A 22285-nucleotide genomic window follows, 5' to 3' on the forward strand; every position below is an offset into this window, starting at 1 on the left:
TCGCCGGCCTACTAGCCATCACCGATCCATTTTTCCTTTTCCGTTTGTTTTGTCTTTGGTTCTTTCACACCTGGGTTCATTTGCTTTAATTTCTGTGTGTATAATTACCCCTGGTGTCTGCTTAGGTTTGTGTGGGATTATTCGTGTTATGTTGCTCGTTGAGGTTGTGCCTCAGGTATATTCACGTTTATACTGAGTGTGTAGAAGTTTAGGAGCGTTGTTTTCCTCCTTCCGTGAGTACTGTGTTCTCTTGTGTCATGGGCGGTTTCTTGTTTTGGTATTGTACCTGATTTTTGTGTGTTGTGGACTTGCCTATTAAAGACGCTACTTGGACATCTCTGCTCTCCTGCGCTTGACTCCTTCACCTACCTATAACACAATATCGCAACACTAATCTGTTGTGCCATACAAAACATTACAGGTTCAACATGAACTGTTGTTGCTTTTATTAGCGTGTCCTGGTCGCTACTGTTGAACAGTTTGAATGAACAATCCAGAATGTTAATGTTAGCTAACGTTCCACAGACCTACAGTTGAAGTCGGAAGTTTACATACACCTTAACCAAATACATTTAAACTCAGTTTTTCACAATTTCTGACATTTAATCTTAGTAAAAATTCCCTGTGTTAGGTCAGTCAGGATCACCACTTTATTTTAAGAATGTGAAATGTCAGAATAATAGTAGAGAGAATGATTTATTTCAGCTTTTATTTCTTTCATCACATTCCCAGTGGGTCAGAAGTTTACATACACTAAATTAGTATTTGGTAGCATTGCCTTTCAATTGTTTTACTTGGGTCAAACATTTCATTTAGCCTTCCACAAGCTTCCCACAATAAGTTGGGTGAATTTTGGCCCATTCCTCCTGACAGAGCTGGTATAACTGAGTCAGGTTTGTAGGCCTCCTTGCGTGCACACGCTTTTTCAGTTCTGCCCACATATTTTCTATAGGATTGAGGTCAGGGCTCCAATACCTTGACTTTGTTGTCCTTAAGCCATTTTCCACAACTTTGGAAGTATGCTTACGGTCATTGTACATTTGGAAGACCCATTTGCGACCAAGCTTCAACTTCCTTACTGATGTCTTGAGATGTTGCTTCAACATATCCACATAATTCTCCTTCCTCATGATGCCATCAATTTTGTGAAGTGCACCAGTCCCTCCTGCAGCAAAGCACCCCCACAACATGATGCTGCCACCCCCGTGCTTCACGGTTTGGATGGTGTTCTTCGGCTTGCAAGCCTCCCCCTTTATCCTCCAAACGTAACGATGGTCATTATGGCCAAACAGTTCCATTTTTGTTTCATCAGACTAGAGGACATTTTTCCAAAAACTACGATCTTTGTCCCCATGTGCATTTGCAAACCGAAGTCTGGCTTTTTTATGGCGGTTTTGGAGCAGTGGCTTCTTCCTTGCTGAGCGGCCTTTCAGGTTATGTCGATATAGGATTCGTTTTACTGTGGATATAGATACTTTCGTACCTGTTTCCTCCAGCATCTTCACAAGGTCCTTTGCTGTTGTTCTGGGATTGATTTGCACTTTTCGCACCAAAGTACGTTCATCTCTAGAAGACAGAACACATCTCCTTCCTGAGCGGTATGACGACTGCGTGGTCCCATGGTGATTATACTTGCGTACTATTGTTTGTACAGATGAACGTGATACCTTCAGGCGTTTGGAAATTGCTACCAAGGATGAACCAGACTTGTGGAGGTCTACAATTCTTTTTCTGAGGTCTTGGCTGATTTCTTTTGATTTTCCCATGATGTCAAGCAAAGAGGCACTGAGTTTGAAGGTAGGCCTTGAAATATATCCAATTAATCTTGATGGTTGTACAGTCGTCTCAAATAAAACTATGAAGGACCTCGGCGTTACTCTGGACGCTGATTTCGCTTTTGACGAACATATCAAAACTGTTTCAAGGACAGCTTTTTTCCATCTACGTAACATTGCAAAAATCAGAAATTCTCTGTCCAAAAATGATGCAGAAAAATGTATCCATGCTTTTGTTACTTCTAGGTCAGACTACTGCAATGCTCTACTTTCCGGCTACCCGGATAAAGCACTAAATAAACTTCAGTTAGTGCTAAATACGGCTGCTAGAATCCTGACTAGAACCAAAACATTTGATCATATACTCCAGTGCTAGCCGCCCTACACTGGCTTCCTGTTAAGGCAAGGGCTGATTTCAAGGTTTTACTGCTAACCTACAAAGCATTACATGGGCTTGCTCCTACCTGTCTTTCCGATTTAGTCCTGCCGTACATACCTACACGTACGCTTCGGTCACAAGACGCCTCCTAATTGTCCCTAGAATTTCTAAGCAAACATCTGGAGGCAGGGCTTTCTCCTATAGAGCTCCATTTTTATGGAATGGTCTGCCTACCCATGTGAGAGACGCAGACTCGGTCTCAACCTTTAAGTCTTTATTGAAGACTCATCTCTTCAGTAGGTCTTATGATTGAGTGTAGTCTGGCCCATGGCGGAGATCTTTGTGGGCTATACTTGGCCTTGTCTCAAGATGTTAAGTTGGTGGTTGAAGATATCCCTCTAGTGGTGTGGGGGCTGTGCTTTGGCAAAGTGGGTGGGGTTATATCATGCCTGTTTGGCCCTGTCCGGGGGTATCATCGGATGGGGCCACAGTGTCTCCTGACCCCTCCTGTCTCAGCCTCCAGTATTTATGCTGCAGTAGTTTATGTGTCGGGGGGCTAGGGTCAGTCTGTTATATCTGGAGTATTTCTCCTGTATTATCCGGTGTCCTGTGTGAATTTAAGTATGCTCTCTCTAATTCTCTCTTTCTCTCGTTCTTTCTTTCTCTCTCTCGGAGGACCTGAGCCCTAGGATCATGCCTCAGGACTACCTGGCATGATGACTCCTTGCTGTCTCCAGTCCACCTGGCCGTGCTACTGCTCCAGTTTCAACTGTACTGCCTGCGGCTATGGAACCCTGACCTGTTCACCGGACGTGCTACCTGTCCCAGACCTGCTGTTTTCAACTCTCTAGAGACAGCAGGAGCGGTAGAGATACTCTCAATGATCGGCTATGAAAAGCCAACTGACATTTACTCCTGTGGTGCTGACTTGTTGCACCCTCGACAACTACTGTGATTATTATTATTTGACCATGCTGGTCATTTATGAACTTTTGAACATCTTGGCCATGTTCTGTTATAATCTCCACCTGGCACAGCCAGAAGAGGACTGGCCACCCCTCATAGCCTGGTTCCTCTCTAGGTTTCTTCCTAGGTTTTCCCTTTCTAGGGAGTTTTTCCTAGCCACCATGCTTCTACACCTGCATTGTTTGCTGTTTGGGGTTTTAGGCTGGGTTTCTGTACAGCACTATGAGATATCAGCTTATCTAAGAAGGGCTATATAAATAGATTTGATTTGATTTTAGGTACACCTCCAATTGACTCAAATTATGTCAATTAGCCTATCAGAAGCTTCTAAAGCCATGACATCATTTTCTGGAATTTTCCAAGCTGTTTAAAGGCACAGTCAACTTAGTGTATGTAACCTTCTGACCCACTGGAATTGTGATACAGTGAATTATAAGTGAAATAATCTGTCTATAAACAACTGTTGGACAAATTACTTGTGTCATGTACAAAGTAGATGTCCTAACCGACCTTCCAAAACTATGGTTTGTTAACAAGAAATTTGTGGAGTGGTTGAAAAACGAGTTTTAATGACTCCAACCTAAGCGTATGTAAACTTCCGACTTCAACTGTATGCCTTGTTGAACGCACTACTGATGACCATCAAATGAAACATTCCAAATGGTATATCCAACATGGCCGCCAGCCCACCCACCACTGAACGTCTGTGAGGGTGTGGACATCTTTGATGTAGCTGTCTATTGAGGTATGAGCTTTTGTGTCTAGGTATAAAAATCCTGCCTGGCTACAGCTCCATCTCTTCATTAATTCATATCTAATATTCGTAACAACATAATGCGAGTCTGCCTCCCCCAAACTCTCCTTTCTGATAGTGCCGTAATACAAATACTAAGTAGTACAAGCAGCTTCAAAGGGGCTTGATTTTAAACATCACACAGCTGTTATGTAGACCTCCTGTGCAGAGCATGTTAATGGTAACCAGGGGCTCAGCAATGGGCTCCCAGCCCAGCCTGCGGTCCCTGGTGAGGTGAAAATGTTATATTTCCCATGAGGCCGTAGTAGTCTGCGTTGGAAGTTTCAGCTTCTGTCTAGAGCGATCTAGTCAAACAAGCATTGATCTGCGTGTGTGTGTGTGTGTGTGTGTGTGTGTGTGTGTGTGTGTGTGTGTGTGTGTGTGTGTGTGTGTGTGTGTGTGTGTGTGTGTGTGTGTGTGTGTTTAAATGCCAGTGTTTAGGCCTACACCATGGCTCTAACAACGATCATCATCCAATCCCAACACACATCTACAGTATGTACATTATGAAGATGTATTGAACAGTTGACCAAGGCACTGACTTTCTGAAGACAACAACATAACCCATAGACACACAATAACCTTTGCTGAGATATGGAAGTCCCCCTTTGGTATGTTCATGTGATTGGTATCTGATGGAGTTGTTGTTCGTGTTGGGGTGATTCTACTGCCTGACCAAGACTGGCGTCTTTCGGACACGAGGAGGTAGACAGGCGTTTTCCCCAGAGAATAGGCAGTGTGTGTGTGCGTGTTCACTCTCTCTCCGACCCGTCCCTAGGCTCCTTGCATCCGGACAGTGTAAAACAATGGCAGCCTGTAAGGTTCATAAAGTTGCTTTGTTTGAAGGAAACAATGGAGTCGAACGGTCCATAATAGCTGTGCCATCTATAGCTCCACTATACTTCCACTGCCCTGTCCCTCTGTTACTTTTCTTAGAACACAAGGCAGGATAACATACGGTTTTGTAATGGAACTATTTTAGTAGTGTTTTGATGCTGTTGAAGTAGGCCTGAAGTCTGTTTTTATGTTATCATTCTGTTGTTGTTGTTGTCTAAAAGGGTAAGGTGTGTGTGTGTGTGTGTGTGTGTGTGTGTGTGTGTGTGTGTGTGTGTGTGTGTGTGTGTGTGTGTGTGTGTGTGTGTGTGTGTGTGTGTGTGTGTGTGTGTGTGCTTTATGCCTACATGTCTCAATATTTACGCTGGTATCTGTGGACGTTGTAATAGGATTCTATTCAATATGCAAATATGCTATGAATATTGATGCAGTTCCTTCACACACATGAATACAAACACAGTCAAATGAAAGGAGAGGGTACTTTAAGTTTCTTAAATACAGGTGTGTGTCTTCCCTACAGCAACATGTATGCATACTTTGGAAATAATATAATATTATTTGTACATTGTGTATGTGAGTGTGTACTAGTCAACTAAAAAAGGTCACCAGAGGCATATGAAACCAAGTTATGGCACCACTACCACGGTCTAATACAACTGTCACAGTGTACATGTAACCTTTCATAAGGACGATCTAAGGGGGGAAAATCCAATATGTGTGTGTTTGTGTGTACTGTGTGTACTGTGTGTGTATGTGTGTGGTCTCTTAAAATGCACGACAGTGTTCCAGCATATGGCTTATGTCTCATGCAAGGACAAAGTGCATATGTATCAGTGAGCGTGATTATGCAAGTAGACGCGTGCATGCGTGCGTGTGTGTGTGTGTGTGTGGGGGGGGGGGGGGGGGGGAGAGAGAGATGGGGAGAGAGAGATAACATACAGAGGAAGAGAGAGATGGGGAGAGAGATAGAGATAACATACAGGGAGGAAGAGAGAGATGGGGGAGAGAGAGATAACATACAGAGAGGAAGAGAGAGATAACATACAGAGAGGAAGAGAGAGATGGGGAGAAAGATAGAGATAACATACAGAGAGGAAGAGAGAGATGGGGAGAAAGATAGAGATAACATACAGAGAGGAAGAGAGAGATGGGGAGAAAGATAGAGATAACATACAGAGAGGAAGAGAGAGATGGGGAGAGAGATAGAGATAACATACAGAGAGGAAGAGAGAGATGGGGAGAGGGAGAGATAACATACAGAGAGGAAGAGAGAGATGGGGACAGAGATAGAGATAACATACAGAGATGAAGAGAGAGATGGGGAGAGAGATAGAGATAACATACAGAGAGGAAGAGAGAGATGGGGAGAGAGATAGAGATAACATACAGAGAGGAAGAGAGAGATAGAGATAACATACAGAGAGGAAGAGAGAGATGGGGAGAGAGATAGAGATAACATACAGAGAGGAAGAGAGATGAGGAGAGAGATAGAGATAACATACAAAGAGGAAGAGAGAGAGATGGGGAGAGAGAGAGATAACATACAAAGAGGAAGAGAGAGATGGGGAGAGAGAGAGATAACATACAGAGAGGAAGAGAGAGATAGAGATAACATACAGAGAGGAAGAGAGAGATGGAGAGAGAGATAACATAGAGAGGAAGAGAGAGATGGGGAGAGGGAGAGATAACATACAGAGAGGAAGAGAGAGATGGGGAGAAAGAGAGATAACATACAGAGAGATGGGGAGAGAGAGAGAGAGAGAAAGAAAGAGAGAGATAACATACAGAGATGGGGGGAGAGAGAGAGAGAGAGAGAGAGAGATGTTCTTATGTGCATGTATGTTCTAATGTGCTGTGTGCAAGTGTATGTGAGAGTGTGTGTGCTGGTATACGCTTAATTGTGTGTATATGTATGTGTTATAATCAGGGCATCAAATAAACTTTTTGGTCCACTAGCCACTGTGGCAAGTACCAGCCAAAATATTTTTGGGGTGCAATAACTACACCAAAACACAAAGAACACAAAGAAAACACAAAGAAAATTGATGAACATGCTTTGTAATGTTTCTAAAACAATACATGTAATACTAGTAAGAAGTAACTAATGTGGTATATTTAAACAATAAGGCCCGAGGGGATGTGGTATGTGGCCAATATACCATGGCTAAGAGCTGTTCCTACGCACGACACAACACAGAGTGCCTGGACATATTACGGCTCTCAGCCAAGCAGCATTCAGAGCTCGAACCATCCAGTTTATAATGTTAATTAAATGTTTTGTGACCTGAGTCTTTTAACCAAAATATCACAGATGAGACAAAACATTTCCCCTGCCCCTTTAAGGTCGGGAGGTTACCATGGTAGCGCGACTAGAGTCATGTTTGTGGCTGGGAGTTTCAGTCTGACTAGTAGAAGCTTTGTCTTCTCTTCCCTAGCAGTTGAAACTCAAACATAGGAAACAACCTAACTTGTGAACAAAACAATGTAAATAGCCGAGAAACACAACGACAAAGTCTCCCTTCAGTAGACTTTCGTTTCAAGTAAATTAGACCAACTTTTACGCCTGTGCGCGGCGCTTCTTTAAATGAATATTTCACTCCGCTCCTGACGTGCGCACAGCCAGGCAGTGTTGCAGCGCGAGGTGGACAGGCTACATAGGATTCGTAGGTCTTTGACTTTGTGGGATTAATTGGCCAGCTATGAAACAAAACGGCAGAAATACTTTGACAGCAGCATTTGATTTATAAAACCATGTTAGGCCTCACTCCCCCCTATCTGAGATATCTACTGCAGCCCTCATTCTCCAAATACAACACCCGTTCTGCCAGTCACATTCTGTTAAAGGTCCCAAAGCACACACATCCCTGGGTCGCTCCTCTTTTCAGTTCGCTGCAGCTAGCGACTGGAACGAGCTGCTACAAACACTCAAACTGGACAGTTTTATCTCAATCTCTTCATTCAAAGACTCAATCATGGACACTCTTACTGACAGTTGTGGCTGCTTTGCGTGATGTATTGTTGTCTCTACCTTCTTGCCCTTCGTGCTGTTGTCTGTTGCCAATAATGTTTGTACCATGTTTTGTGTTGCTACCATGTTGTTGTTATGTTGTGTTGCTACCATGCTGTGTTGTCATGTGTTGCTGCCTTGTTGCTGTTATGTTGTTGTCTTAGGTCTCTCTTTATGTGGTGTTGTCTCTCTTGGTGTGACGTGTGATTTGTCCTATATTTATATTTGATTTCTTTTTTTATTTTTAATCCCAGCCCCCGTCCCCGCAGGAGGCCTTTTGCCTTTTGGTAGGCCGTCATTGTAAATACGAATTTGTTCTTAACTGACTTGCCTAGTTAAATAAATGTACAATAAACATGTATTTTACTATAAATGTGATCATACTTGACTATTTTTATTCACAAATGCGAGTGAAATAGACATTTTACCTGCCAGTGCCAAAATCTGGGGGGTGTTAATTTTTTATTTAAGCCCTGGTTATAATGCATTATAGTAGCAGGTTGCAGATAGCTGGTGGACGCTGTTAGATGGCCAATAGAGATGACTTTGGTGGCCATGCTGATTTCCATTGGAGTGACAAGATACAGAGGGATACCTCACGGGTATATACTATTCACTCATTGAAGGACACAGAACATTCTATATTGAAAACCTCAAATCAGGTGATTATCCTCACTTTGTAGGATGAAATGCCATCTACAGTACATGGACTTTGACAGCGCTTGACTTGGACAGGAAGAGGTGCCGGTATTCATGTTGGATGCTGGTACTGTTGATAGTTAGGTGCGGGAGCTCCACAATACGTTTGAGCTAATATTCTATAAGAGGAAGAGGAGCTCAAGCAGTAGAATATTTAGGTGCCGCTACTCAACTCCGGTGAACTCCTGCCCAAGTCAACCACAGGATTTTGAGGATGGCATTTGCATAGAATTTAATTGATTGATTAATTGATTGGCAGTACAGGAATGCAAGTGGAATGAGTCTATTCCTGTGGGTTGTTGCCTGATCAATGAGTGTATGTTTAATACATTAGGTTGTATAGCCCAGGGGGAGTAGACAGACTGCTCCATATGAATGATAGGTGATCGACAGAGCAAGAGAGGGGACAGGTGTCATAGACTGGAGAAAGAGGGATCTAGTTATTTGACAAATAGAGATTGGAGTCTGTACCTGAGAAGAAGGGAGAGATACAGAGAGAGTGAAAAGCCAAAAGAGAGGAAAGGGGATGAGAGGGACAGGCAGAAAGAGAAAGGAAAATAGGTAGAATGTTGCATAGAGAGAGAGAGATCTGCTCACCAACCAAGAATTCACAAAATGGGACAAACACCAAACTGAGACTCTGCATGCAGAATTCTGTTCAAATATTCTGTGTACAACGTAAAACACCAAACAATGCATAAAGAGCAGAATTAGGCAGATTCCTCTAATTATCAAAATCCAGAAAAGAGCTGTTCAATTCTACAACCACCTAAAAGGAAGAGATTACCAAACCTTCCATAACAAAGCCATCATCTACAGAGAGATGAACATGGAGAAGAGTCCCCCTAAGCAAGCTGGTCCTGGGGCTCTGTTCACAAACACAAACAGACCCCACAGAGCCCCAGGACAACAACACAATTAGACCCAACCAAATCATGAGAAAACAAAAAGATAATTCCTTGACACATTGGAAAGAATTAACAAAAAAAACAGAACAAACTAGAATGCTATTTGGCCCTAAACAGAGAGGACACAGTGGCAGAATACCTAACCACTGTGACTGACCCAAACTTAAAGAAAGTTTGACTATATACAGACTCAGTGAGCATAGCCTTGCTATTGAGAGAGGCCGCCGTAGTCAGACCTGGCTCTCAAGAGAAGACAGGCTATGTGCACACTGCCCACAAAATGAGGTGGAAACTGAGCTGCAGTTCCTAACCTCCTCCCAAATGTATGACCATATTAGAGACACATATTTCCCTCATATTACACAGATCCACAAAGAATTTGAAAACAAATCAAATTTGGATAAACTCCCACATCTACTGGGTGAAATACCACAGAGTGCAATCACAGCAGCAAGATGTGTGATCTGTTGCCACAAGAAAAGGGCAACCAGTGAAGAACAAACACCATTGTAAATACAACCCATATTTATGCTTATTTATTTTCCCTTTTGTACTTTAACTATTTGCACATAATATGACATTTGAAATGTTTTATTATTTTGGAACTTTTGTGAGTGTAATGTTTACTGTTCATATTTCACTTGTGTTTATTATCTATTTCACTTGCTTTGGCAATGTAAACATATGTTTCCCATGCCAATAAAACCCTTATATTGAAATTGAGAGAGAGAGTGAAAGGGAGAATGAAAGAGGGAAAGAAAGGGATAGAAATAGAAAGCAGGAAACCACAGTGAAATCTCCACACCCCTCTGTGGGTGGACCCTCTAGTCAAAGAATAGAGAGGGCAAATGTTCTACCTCTCCACCCCCCATCCCTCTCGCCCTCCCTCTCTTTCTCAACAATAGGGGTCAAGGAGCAACACTGACTGCTGGAAAAAAAAGTCTGGTTGAGTATGCAATAGCAACAGGGGGTGGTCTGGGCTGAAGGGGAGGGGTGGCTGAGGGTAGTCCGGGGGGGGGGGGGGGGGGGTTTGAGGGTGTGTGTGTGTGAGGTGGGGTGAAGGCAGGAGGAGGGCACTCCTGGGGCAGGGCCCAGGGGGACTAGGAGGTGTTTTCTGGGACTCTGACATTTATCTGCCTGATGGGGGTTTTGAGGTACATGGGACCCTCCTCAGCTAAAGCACAAAATAAACCTTTAATTAATGGTAATATGATTAGCTTATTACACATGTTATAACCAATTTCAATATATTCTTCCCTAGGCAAGGAGCCTAGGGACGGGTCGGAGAGAGAGTGAACACACACACACACACACACACACACACACACACACAGTTCAAGCTTTTGATTTAACAGGCCCAGTCAGACCCAGTTGTAGCTCTAAGGCTGCAGCCTAAGTTGCTATGGTTCTTAAAACAAGCTAAATTCTTTATGGTCCATTTTCACAGAAGTAGATGAAATAAATCCAAGGTCAAATTCGGGTTTAGCCGATGACTAAAAATAGGATTACATTGAGAACATCAGTTACATCTGGATTATGCCTCTAGCTTCAAACTTCTTTGACAGTGTATATTTAACTTGCATAAAATGAATAGCGATGGATGGTGGTAGACCCGAGAACGCAATGTTAACTTTTATGCCTTTCCTTGACCCTTACCTTAACCTCACTGAAACTATACCTAACCTTGATCTAACCCTCACTCTTAAAACTAAGTTTAACCCTAACCTTAAATCATTTAGATCCCAATGCCTAAGCTTAGTCATTCTGCCAGTTGAATATGAACTTCCTTTAATTCCAACTTCTTAACCATAGTCCAGGAATAGTTTCAGCCATAGAAAGCATATCCTCTGTGATGCCTCCATTTTTCAATGTTCTTCAGTTCCACATGTGCAGGCTTTTGTTCAAACCCAGCATTAACACAGCAGACTCAACAAAACAACTAATAATCAATCCCCTGATTGATTGAATGATGTGTGTTAGTACTGGGCTCGGTCAAAAGCCTGCATACCTTGTGGGTCCCTAGGACCAGAACTGAACAACAATTCTACCAATGATGAGACATACGCCTTGTTTAAATCCCCTCCTCATTACTTTGTGAAAGGAGAAATCCTTTCTATATTTTAACTAGGCCTGAACTTCCACTTTGACGACAATTGACAAAGTAATGTACTTGGTGTCTGGCACCACCATGTGGCTGCACAGGGTATGCACAGCTTTGGTATGCATCTAGAACAGTACAAGTACTTTTCTCCATGCCTGCTCACAATCCCTCGTCATGACCAATAGAATAACACACAGTAACAGCCTTATGTACTGCGGTGTGTGCATACTGTCGTGCTATTATCTACTTTGACGACGGAAGGTCAAATCAGGGGACATGACAGAGGCCTACTTTTCCAGTATGACCCCTCAGCACAGATCTGCCGTCATGGCCTAAATAACATAGGATAGACACTGTCATACTTGGCAGGAAGAGGCTGTTCTTTTCAAATATGTGCCTCTGTCGAACAGCCAAGCGAACAACTCTGCCTTTTCGTCTTGTTCAACAGTTCCTTGTCCACAATGTACGAAGTCAGAACGTGCAAGAGCGGCGCGTGCCCGATGCCATTTGTGAAACTATGATAAATTGGTTATGCATTTACACTTATTTACAATCTAACGATGACAGTTTAAACAGTCTTAAAATGCAACGGAAAGACAGGTCCGATAATATTATTTCTGTCCGTGGACCGTGACACGGTGACAACAGACCTGGGCTCTCGTGACATTTAACGGCAAACGGGAATGCGCATGTGATAAAGCAGTTAAGTTTGTTTTTGCGCGCCCACTAGGTGAAACGAAGGGCACGAGCAAAAGCAGGACACGGGAGGGGCTGGGGCGGCGCAGAATCGAATAAACTCAGGATCTTGAAGGTTGTGGTTATTTCCAACCCTACCGAGTTCGTTTATAACGGACGGTTCGATGAATGCTCGAATCCATTAAAGCCGTTAATTCACAAAGAGAAGACCGTGGAGGCTGGGCAGATTTTCAGCTGCGATAAGGATTCTCAGATTCTTCATGGGGTACAGTTGCAGAATGCTATGAACGCTGCCTGCTGTGTGACGTTGGCTTTGTTTGAAGAAGTTTCTTCAAACTGGGTATGTAAAAATGACAGATGCTGAGCTATTTAACCATTTAATTATTTGCCTAATATTTGGCATAAGGTAGTAGAGAATATTAACAAAGGTCTGTTTCTGATCAAAATGGACCTGTATTTGTGATTTTATTGAACCTTTATTTAAGACTGCTGTAAGACTGCCACATATCACCACATGGACAGGCTAAACCCTTGGTTGTGTTGTTGAACTGTCCTAAGCTTAAAAGGTTTGTGTGAACTGTCCAAAGTTAACAAAATGTATATAATTGTTTTGCTTTTTTGAGGTCTAATACGGTCCAAGGCAGGGCTGTGAACAGACCTTTTGGGAGGCATGTGGTAAAACAAATGGTCACCCCCAAAAAAGGTTTCACACAACCGCAGTCACAGACTGGTTGAGCAATTATTACAAGAAAAGGGGAAAGCAGCTGCATCCAACAGTCTGTATCTGTAGACTACTATATCTCCATGCTCTAACCCAATGAGTCTGTAGACTACTATCTACATGCTCTAACCCAATGAGTCTGTAGACTACTATCTACATGCTCTAACCCAATGAGTCTGTATCTGTAGACTACTATCTACATGCTCTAACCCAATGAGTCTGTATCTGTAGACTACTATCTACATCCTCTAACCCAATGAGTCTGTATCTGTAGACTACTATCTACATCCTCTAACCCAATGAGTCTGTATCTGTAGACTACTATCTACATGCTCTAACCCAATGAGTCTGTATCTGTAGACTACTATCTACATCCTCTAACCCAATGAGTCTGTATCTGTAGACTACTATCTACATCCTCTAACCCAATGAGTCTGTATCTGTAGACTACTATCTACATGCTCTAACCCAATGAGTCTGTATCTGTAGACTACTATCTACATGCTCTAACCCAATGAGTCTGTATCTGTAGACTACTATCTACATCCTCTAACCCAATGAGTCTGTAGACTACTATCTACATGCTCTAACCCAATGAGTCTGTATCTGTAGACTACTATCTACATGCTCTAACCCAATGAGTCTGTATCTGTAGACTACTATCTACATGCTCTAACCCAATGAGTCTGTAGACTACTATCTACATGCTCTAACCCAATGAGTCTGTATCTGTAGACTACTATCTACATCCTCTAACCCAATGAGTCTGTATCTGTAGACTACTATCTACATGCTCTAACCCAATGAGTCTGTATCTGTAGACTACTATCTACATGCTCTAACCCAATGAGTCTGTATCTGTAGACTACTATCTACATCCTCTAATCCAATGAGTCTGTATCTGTAGACTACTATCTACATGCTCTAACCCAATGAGTCTGTATCTATAGACTACTATCTACATGCTCTAACCCAATGAGTCTGTATCTGTAGACTACTATCTACATGCTCTAACCCAATGAGTCTGTATCTATAGACTACTATCTACATCCTCTAACCCAATGAGTCTGTATCTATAGACTACTATCTACATCCTCTAACCCAATGAGTCTGTATCTGTAGACTACTATCTACATGCTCTAACCCAATGAGAGTCAAGCCTGATCCCCATTAGCTGGATCCCACAACCTTGTATGTGTCTGTGTGCACATGACTGTGTATGTAGGGTATACATTCATTTCATTTGACGTATATTGGTTATGCCTCAAGTGAATTTCAGATTTTTTTTGTTTTGCTCATATTTCCTGGCCTGGTCCCAGATCTGTTTATGGTCTTGCCAACACCTGTCATCGTCAAGCCAAACATGACAATGAGTGACAAAGAGTTGGCATGATGACACAGACTGGCACTCAGGCAGTTTTCTCCCTCTGTCATTAAACTTCCAATCCTGCTCTAATTCTTTCCCCTGTTCCTTCCCCCAGTAACTCCCACTCTGGGTCTGACATGTCTGTGATAGTGGGAGCGGGGCGGTTCTTAGCCCAGAGGGTCACCAGAAGCATCACCTACTACTACACCAGCCGGACACCAGGGGGTGATACCCCCTCTCCTCCTACCATCTCCCCCACCTCCTCCCATCTAGACGCTCCTTTTCCCTCACCCTCGTACTCCCTCTCCACCACCCCCTTGCTCCCAGACTTGCCCTCTCACCACGTTTCCTCAATTCTCACCCATTCCGCTTTGGATGTATCATCCCTCTCTCCATCCTCGCCCTCCTCCTCCCCCCGTCCCCTCCTCCTGCTTTTCCCGTGGCTTGGCGCCCGACCTGGGGCCATGGCGAAGTACCGGAACCTCTACCTGGAACGCGGCCTGGACATCCTATCTGTGGAGAGCACTGTGTGGCACTTCCTGTGGCCCCGCTGGGGGCTGGAGTATGGTGCCGAGGTCCTGGAGCTCCTTGACGACCCGCGTTTCAAAGGGCGCCCCCTTCTGGTCCACGCCTTCTCCATCGGCGGGTACACTTTCTCCCAGCTTCTTAGCCAGATGGTCAGGGAGCCACACAAGTACCCGGGCCTGGCCCAACGGGTTGTAGGACATGTCTATGACAGCCTGGTGATCGGGTCGCTGGAGCATATGGCTACAGGTGAGAGGGGAAGGAAAGGAGGTAGGCTTGTCGGTTTGGATTATTACTCTGAGAAAGGAGAGAGATCTGTTACTGAGACGGTGTGTGTGTATGGGTTAGTTTGTGTGTGGATGTGTTACAGAGAAAATCATTTGAAATGTAATTAACCTTGACCGGTAAATAAAATAATCTGTGTGTGTGTGTCTATGTGTGTGTGCCTCAGGCCTGGGCAAGACCCTGTTCCCTCGTATGGAGCCCCTGGTGCGATACACCGCTCTGCTCTACTTCTGGCTCTTCAAGTCCCAGACGGTGCACTACTACGACAACTCAGTCCAGGTCTTCTACAACAGCCCCGTCACCGCCCCGGCGCTCTTCTTCTTCTGCGAGAACGACGCGCTGTGTGACCCCGTCGCCATGGAGGCGGTCCTCGACTTCTGGAGGAAGCGGGGCGTTGCTGTGGAAACCAGGAAGTGGAAGGAGTCTGTGCACGCTGCTCATCTGCGCTGTCACCCAGAGGATTATCTCTCCACACTGGAGAATTTTTTTCACTCGCTCAACATCGCCCCCCTCAGGGCTAAGATGTAAATGGCTCATGTGCTAATCACAGTGGGGGGGTTGATCATTCAATAAAGCCTGCATACTCATGCGCCAACACAAATGTTATAACAGATGTTATAACATAGTATAACATAGTGTAGTCATGTAGCATGTAAACTTTTATCCATAGAGATTTGGTTGACACATACCCAGCATATGGGTCACGAGGGAATCAAACCCACAACACACTAGTTTTACTTCCCTGTTGCTATAATAACAACATATCCAAACCTAACTCCTAGCATGTATGTTTTGACTGTGCTACGTGTTATCTATTTGTACAGATATAGGATCTTAATTTGACCAGCATTGTCGTAGCAAAATAATTAATGTTTAGTTCATAATGCTTCTTGATCAGTGTTCAGGCTATTAAAAGTTGGCAACATGAAAAGTGCAGTACTGTTAATATAAGTGTGTTAGTGTGGGTTTTCAGTGAATTTTCTGTGAATGTATGTAAATCACGAAGCTCATCTTCATTTCCTGCGGTGCAGGAAAATTCTCAGCAACAAGAGAAAATTAAGTTACTATATCTGTATGAGAGCTTACACAATATTGTCCATGACACAGTCCATATGCACCAGATAACAGCAAGGTCACTATCTTTAAGGTGAAACACGACAGACACAACTCACTATATGTTGATTTGCAATAATGAATTATTTAGTATTTATTGTAAATGTTGATTGTAATTGTTTTTTTACATTAGTATATTTTCATTCTCAATAGCTGGTGACAGGGAGTGCAGTGGGAGAGAGAGGGAGAGGAAACATTTTGAAGATGAGAAAGAACTGAAGAGGAGGAATACAGAAAGGAGTGTGAGGGTTTGAAGAAAGGAAAGAAATAGAAAAGAAACACAGGAGATAGGGAAGAGATAATATGAGAGAGGTGGAAGAAAATAGAGATAGGCTACTGAGAAGTCTGGACAAGAAGTCAAGATGAGGTACTGTATATGTAAACCTCTTCAGTCACAGAGAACCAGGACCTGTCCTGGAAGTAGTTCATGCCTGTCAATTTAATGAGTAGTGAGTGACAAACAATCTGGGGGGTTTTCTTATCAGGCATCTGTTGCATATTCAATCTAGTTTGTATTAAACTTTTTTTTTGGTCTGTTTTGGTCTCACAAAACTGAGTGTTCTTTATGAGGAAGCAAAGGGTTAAGTATGTGATGAAGTATCATGGCCAAGGGTACATGCTGCGAACTTGAGGAACAACCTGTGCCTAACCTCTGGCACCGGCAGAGACTTTGAACCGTACATAAATATAGGCACATGTAACGGGGTAGAACCGTTGATAGTGTGAACGTAGCCTTGTTGGGCTGTCAGTCCCAGGTGTGGCCCACAGTATTTAAGTCAGCTCTGTTCAGTCAGGTGTTCCCCTTTACTATGTTAAGGTTGGTGTGCTTTGGGTGTTTGGGAAATCCTGACCAAGACTTCAGGCTACAGGAATAGTATTTTGTATATTTTTCCCACGTTACACACAGTAAGTGTGCAGAAAGAAGACTGAATAAGGATAGATAAACGAATGGGTCAAATAGTATCAGAATAGAATAGGTACTGTTAGACGCATGAACACTGTTGTTACAACTGGTCTTAGAGCATTTTGATTATTCTGTACGGAAATCCAAGACACTCCATTTAGTATGACATGTTTAGTATGGTTGCATAAGACAGATGGTTACTTACGGCAAACATGAAAGTAGGGTAGCTGGATGGGTGGGCGTAGAACATAAACGTCTAGCAACCCAAATGTTGAGAGTTTGAATCTCATCCCAGACAATAAACATTTTAGCTAATGATCAACTTTTTCCTCCCTATTTGACCTATATATTTTCTATGTATTGATACGTAGGCTATGTGTGATGTTTTTAAATGTATGTAGTTCTGTTCTTGAACTGTTCTTGTCTATGTTGTGTATTATGTCATGTTTCATGTTCTGTGTGGACCCCAGGAAGGGGGATGAGACCTCTTCAGAGGACCACCACTACGATGGAGGGTATGAGACCTCTTCAGAGGACCACCACCAGCTCCTACGATGGAGGGTATGAGACCTCTTCAGAGGACCACCACCAGCTCGTACAATGGAGGCTATGAGACCTCTGGACGTCTTCATGCTTATCAGCTCTATGAACATCAGACCAAAAGCATTCTGCACGGATGTTTTGTTATCATGCATTTCTAGAATCTGTTGTAATTATTTGTTAGAACTGTGGACACCAATGTTTTGTAGCAGGCTTATGGGAACAAGGAGCGCGCTAGCCAGGTACTGGTGGAAGAGAAGATCCGGAGAAGTGGAGGTGGATCGGCCACACCCTCCGAACGCCCCCTTTCCAACATCACCAGACAAGCTGTATCCTGGAACCCACAAGGGAAAAGCGCAGACTGAATTAACACCTGGAGGTGGGAGATGAAGGAAGATACAAGGAAAACCAGCATGAGGTGGAACCACAGGAGGTTGGTGGCACCTTCATTGGGGAGGACGGGCTCTTGGTAATGCCTGGAGCGGAATAGGTGGAATGGTATCAAATACATCAAACACATGGTTTGATGTCATTCCATGCAGCCATTATTATAGGCTGTTCTCCCCTCAGCAGCCTCCACTGTGGAATGAGAAGAAGAAGAATACTGCCCAGAACAGTGTGATGGAGAGCAGCCTCCACTGTATTGTGGAATGAGAAGAAGAATACTGCCCAGAACAGTGAGACGGAGAGCAGCCTCCACTGTACTGTGGAATGAGAAGAAGAATACTGCCCAGAACAGTGAGACGGAGAGCAGCCTCCACTGTACTGTGGAATGAGAAGAAGAATACTGCCCAGAACAGTGTGATGGAGAGCAGCCTCCACTGTATTGTGGAATGAGAAGAAGAATACTGCCCAGAACAGTGAGACGGAGAGCAGTTGTCAGTGGTCTGCTCCCAAAAGAGCAATGGGCCTAAGCAATTAAATTAATGTTATGAGAAGTTTTGCCTCTGCTATTCATTTCAGTTTCCCTTTAACTTTTACTGTCTATACCAGATCTTCCCAACTCTCTCCTCGAGACCCCCCCCCCCGGAGTTTCACATTTTTGTTTTAACCCTAAACTGGCACACTTGATTCAATTAGTCAAAGGCTTGATGATTAGTTGACTAAATGTTGACTAATTGTAGTTGACTTCATCACACGTCATCGTGGGTGCAAGTAATTATCAGGTAGAAGAGGAAGCCAGCAGTAGTCTAGACCTCATACAGTAAGATTTAAATAGCCCTGGTCTATACAGTACATGTTAGTATAAATCCACTAAATACTTCACAAACCTGCATGCTTTACGTGCATTATCTTCCACCACAGCTGAATAAGGAAGTAAAAGGTTAAGTATCTTGGCCAAGGGTACACTCTGAACTACCATCCACATGACCACCCCAGTTGGCATGGGTTTACAGTTGAGGAATGACCTGTGCCTAACCTCTGGCACGAAGAATCACACACTCTCTCTCGCTCATGTAGCAAATAAGAGAAGGATAGGCTGAAAGGACTGTGCAGACAGGAGAGGCGAATAAAGATCAAACAGAAGCCAATGGGGTAAATAGTTAGACTGTTCGATGCATGAACACTAGATGGGGCCTGCTCTCTCTGCTGTCTCCTGAAGTCCACGATCAGCCCCTTCAGTTTGTTGACTTTGAGGGAGAGGGTATTTTCCTGGCACCACTCCGCCAGGGCCCTCACCTCCCTGTAGGCCGTCTCGTTGTGTCGTCTTGATGATTGAGTTGGAGACGTGCGAGGCCACACAGTCATGGGTGAACAGGGAGTACAGGAGGGGTCTGTGGTTTATGCGGAAAATGAAAGCAAATAGACAGGTTAAGAAATTAGAGAAGTATTAGGAAATTAAATTAAAACTTTACAGTTCCTACAGTATAAAATGCATCTAATCCAATCTAGTGTCTAATCCAAAGGCCAGTTAAGAATAATTTGTGTAACCTATATTTCAATGACTTTGCAGCATGTCTCGCTACACCACCATAAAATACTCTGTGTGTTTGCATTGTTCCCATCGTTGCAGCAAATATTGGAGCATCGATTTGTTCCCCTGTTGTTTGTCAGAGATAAATTAGACATTTAAATAAATGGGAAATTCAACCTTAAGGTTCAAGGTTTTTCTGTGTAGCTAAGTTCAACAACTGGGGTTGATATGTGGTTAGTGGGCATCTTGTGTATTTACATCTGTAATCAAAGTTCCTTGACCTCACACAGGTGTGTGCTGCCTTCAACGAATGACCGTAGTCATATAAAAGATGGTGGATAAATGAAGAGTTTACTCAGGCCGTTTACCATTGGAGGCAAAACAGTCAGTAACGGTCTACTTAACCGGGTGTGTCTTGCATTGACATCAATGTAATAGGAGCTGGGTCTGGTCTACTTAGTTAAATGACTTTCATAGACGGATGGGTTGTTTAGTAACAAAACTGATGGAGCAAAACAGGCTGGGTTGGCTTAGAGTCAAAGGATTGTTGATATCATTTAAACGATATTTCCCCTCCATATTTTTTATTGAAATAAATAAATAAACGTGCACTTGTTGTCTCTCAAATACATCGTTACAGTGTTGGTTAGATAACTAGTGAATTTGAGCCATTATTCGCCTAGACGTGACAAGAGTCAAAACACCTCAAAACAAGACATGGTATCGACAACAATATGTACAATGAGCTGAAACAAGTCACCTACGATTCCCCACATGGCAGCTTCTTGTCATTTTTGCTAGCTATATGACCTTCCAGAATCATAACAACACCCGGACATCTGCCCCATTGATGAGCACGCATCGTTTCTGTGATGTTTATGAACCCGAAAAAAAACAGCAAGTGGGGTGTCTCGCTTCTTCTTCCGTCTCTGGTCCTATTTCGGTTGTCAAAAGTTACCACAGCCACAAAGTCAAAATGGACTATATCATAAAAATGAATGAAAACCCAAAATGTTTTTTGGTCTTAATTTGAAGTTAGGCATAACGTTAGGTTTAGAATGAGTTTTTAAGAATAGGAATTGTTGAAATAGGTGGGTTTTAGCCACAACTATGACTGTGGAAACTAGATTTAGCAGATGCTCTTATGCAGAGTGACTTACAGGAGCAATTACGGTTAAGTGCCTTGCTCAAGTGCACTTACAGATGTTTCATCTAGTCGGCTGGGGGATTCAAATCAGCACGATTAGGTTACTGGCTCAAAGCTCTTAACCGCTAGGCTCCCGAGTGGCGCAGCGGTTTAAGGCCCTGCATCTCTGTGCTCGAGGCGTCACTACAGACACCCTGGTGTCCAATAGGCCGGCGCACAATTGGTCCGGGTTTGGCCGGTGTAGGTCGTCATTTTAAATAAGAATTTGTTGTTATCTTACTTGCCTAGTTAAATAAATAAAATGAAAAAATAGAAATAGGCTACAGTACCTGACGCCCCAATAGTGACAACCTCTATTTCAGTATTGACGATGAAGACAACCAAGGCTGGAATTGAACAAGCTGATCCATGACTGACATCTGCTGGAGAATCAGCGCAAGTACAGTTTGTCGAAGTGACGTTCCATACTAAAACTGTATCATAGCAGCTTCATGCAACGATGTATAATCTTTTGTCCATTTCTTCATTATAATAGGACTACTGGTAGGGTGCTGACAGAAAAATATAAGCAGACTCTTATATTTTGACAAAAGGAGGCTATAGCCTGCTTTTTGGGCTCGGAGTTGCCTATGACCTCAAAATACATGGCCGGACTACCTCTTGGGGCCCTGGGTCTTCTATATATATTTTTTTTTGGGGGGGGGGGGGGGACATCATCTAACTTCCTGTATTTCAACACATTTGCAATGGTGCATAGAGAAAAAGGTGCAGTTTATAATGCTATTCTACACATTTTGTTATGAGGCTGAGAGAAAATGTTGCAGTTTTAAAGCAAATTTTCTGCCCTTCTACACTTTTTGCCATGAGGCAGGAAAGAAAATGTTGTTTTTTATAGCTCATCTCATGCTTTTGTTCACATTTTGTCATCAGGCTGGGAGAAATCTTAGCAGTTTTAAAGCTAATTTCCTGCTATTCTACACATTTTGCTGTCATATGCTATCTGGGGGCTCCCCGACCTCCAGAGGGGCCCCAACCCAAAGGCCCAGGGGCACATTCCCTGTGTGCCCGTTCAGCAATCCGTCCCGGGCACAATATGTACTTAGGCACTGATAGGATATGTTATTGCAATTCTCACAATTCTATATGTAATGTGATTCGATACTCACAACACTAGCTCCCTCAACTCTTTTAATGGCCTCCACATAGGACCGCCCTAACTTTACACACTTCAACCTCATGGAGTGCCTACTCTTGACATCCACTTCTGCCATGATCCACGTCAGCCATCAACCAATACTTCTGTTTCCTCTAACTATTTAGCTTCATGTAAACCCGAGACTTCAAGCCTTGACCCGGACCATGCACTTCTATAGTCCGGGGCTTTAATTGTGAAAAACGTGACAAGGTAGACCATGCAATTTGGTACAAACATTTCTCGGGTGATATGAAAACATCCCAGAAGGGGTGCGCATTATTTCAAACTTAAGTTTCAAACTTAAGTTAAACTTGAGTTATTTTGAAAATTCAAAATGGCTGCTACAATAGCTGCTATTTGACCATAAAAACGGTTATACTGCAGATAAAAGCATGCAATTTGGTACAAACATTCCT

General features: G+C 43.2%; 1 protein-coding gene across 1 annotated transcript; it reads left to right on the forward strand.

Moving 5' to 3' along the window:
* Positions 1-12171: 12171 nt before the first annotated feature.
* Positions 12172-17387, forward strand: LOC115185529 (transmembrane protein 53). Its single transcript, XM_029745781.1, has 3 exons — positions 12172-12498; positions 14361-15019; positions 15222-17387. Exons 2-3 carry the CDS (start codon positions 14383-14385, stop codon positions 15581-15583), a joined length of 999 nt encoding a protein of 332 aa, XP_029601641.1. The 5' UTR covers positions 12172-12498; positions 14361-14382; the 3' UTR covers positions 15584-17387.
* The last annotated feature ends 4898 nt before the right edge of the window (positions 17388-22285 follow it).

Source organism: Salmo trutta, unplaced genomic scaffold (genome assembly GCF_901001165.1).
Source record: "Salmo trutta unplaced genomic scaffold, fSalTru1.1, whole genome shotgun sequence".
Taxonomy (NCBI): Eukaryota; Metazoa; Chordata; class Actinopteri; order Salmoniformes; family Salmonidae; genus Salmo; species Salmo trutta.

Coding starts and splice junctions, on each gene's coding strand:
- LOC115185529 (XM_029745781.1), top strand. CDS start 14,383: ATGTCTGTGATAGTGGGAGCGGGGCGGTTCTTAGCCCAGAGGGTCACC. Junction 15,020..15,221: donor GCTGGAGCATATGGCTACAG/GTGAGAGGGGAA, acceptor TGTGTGCCTCAG/GCCTGGGCAAGACCCTGTTC.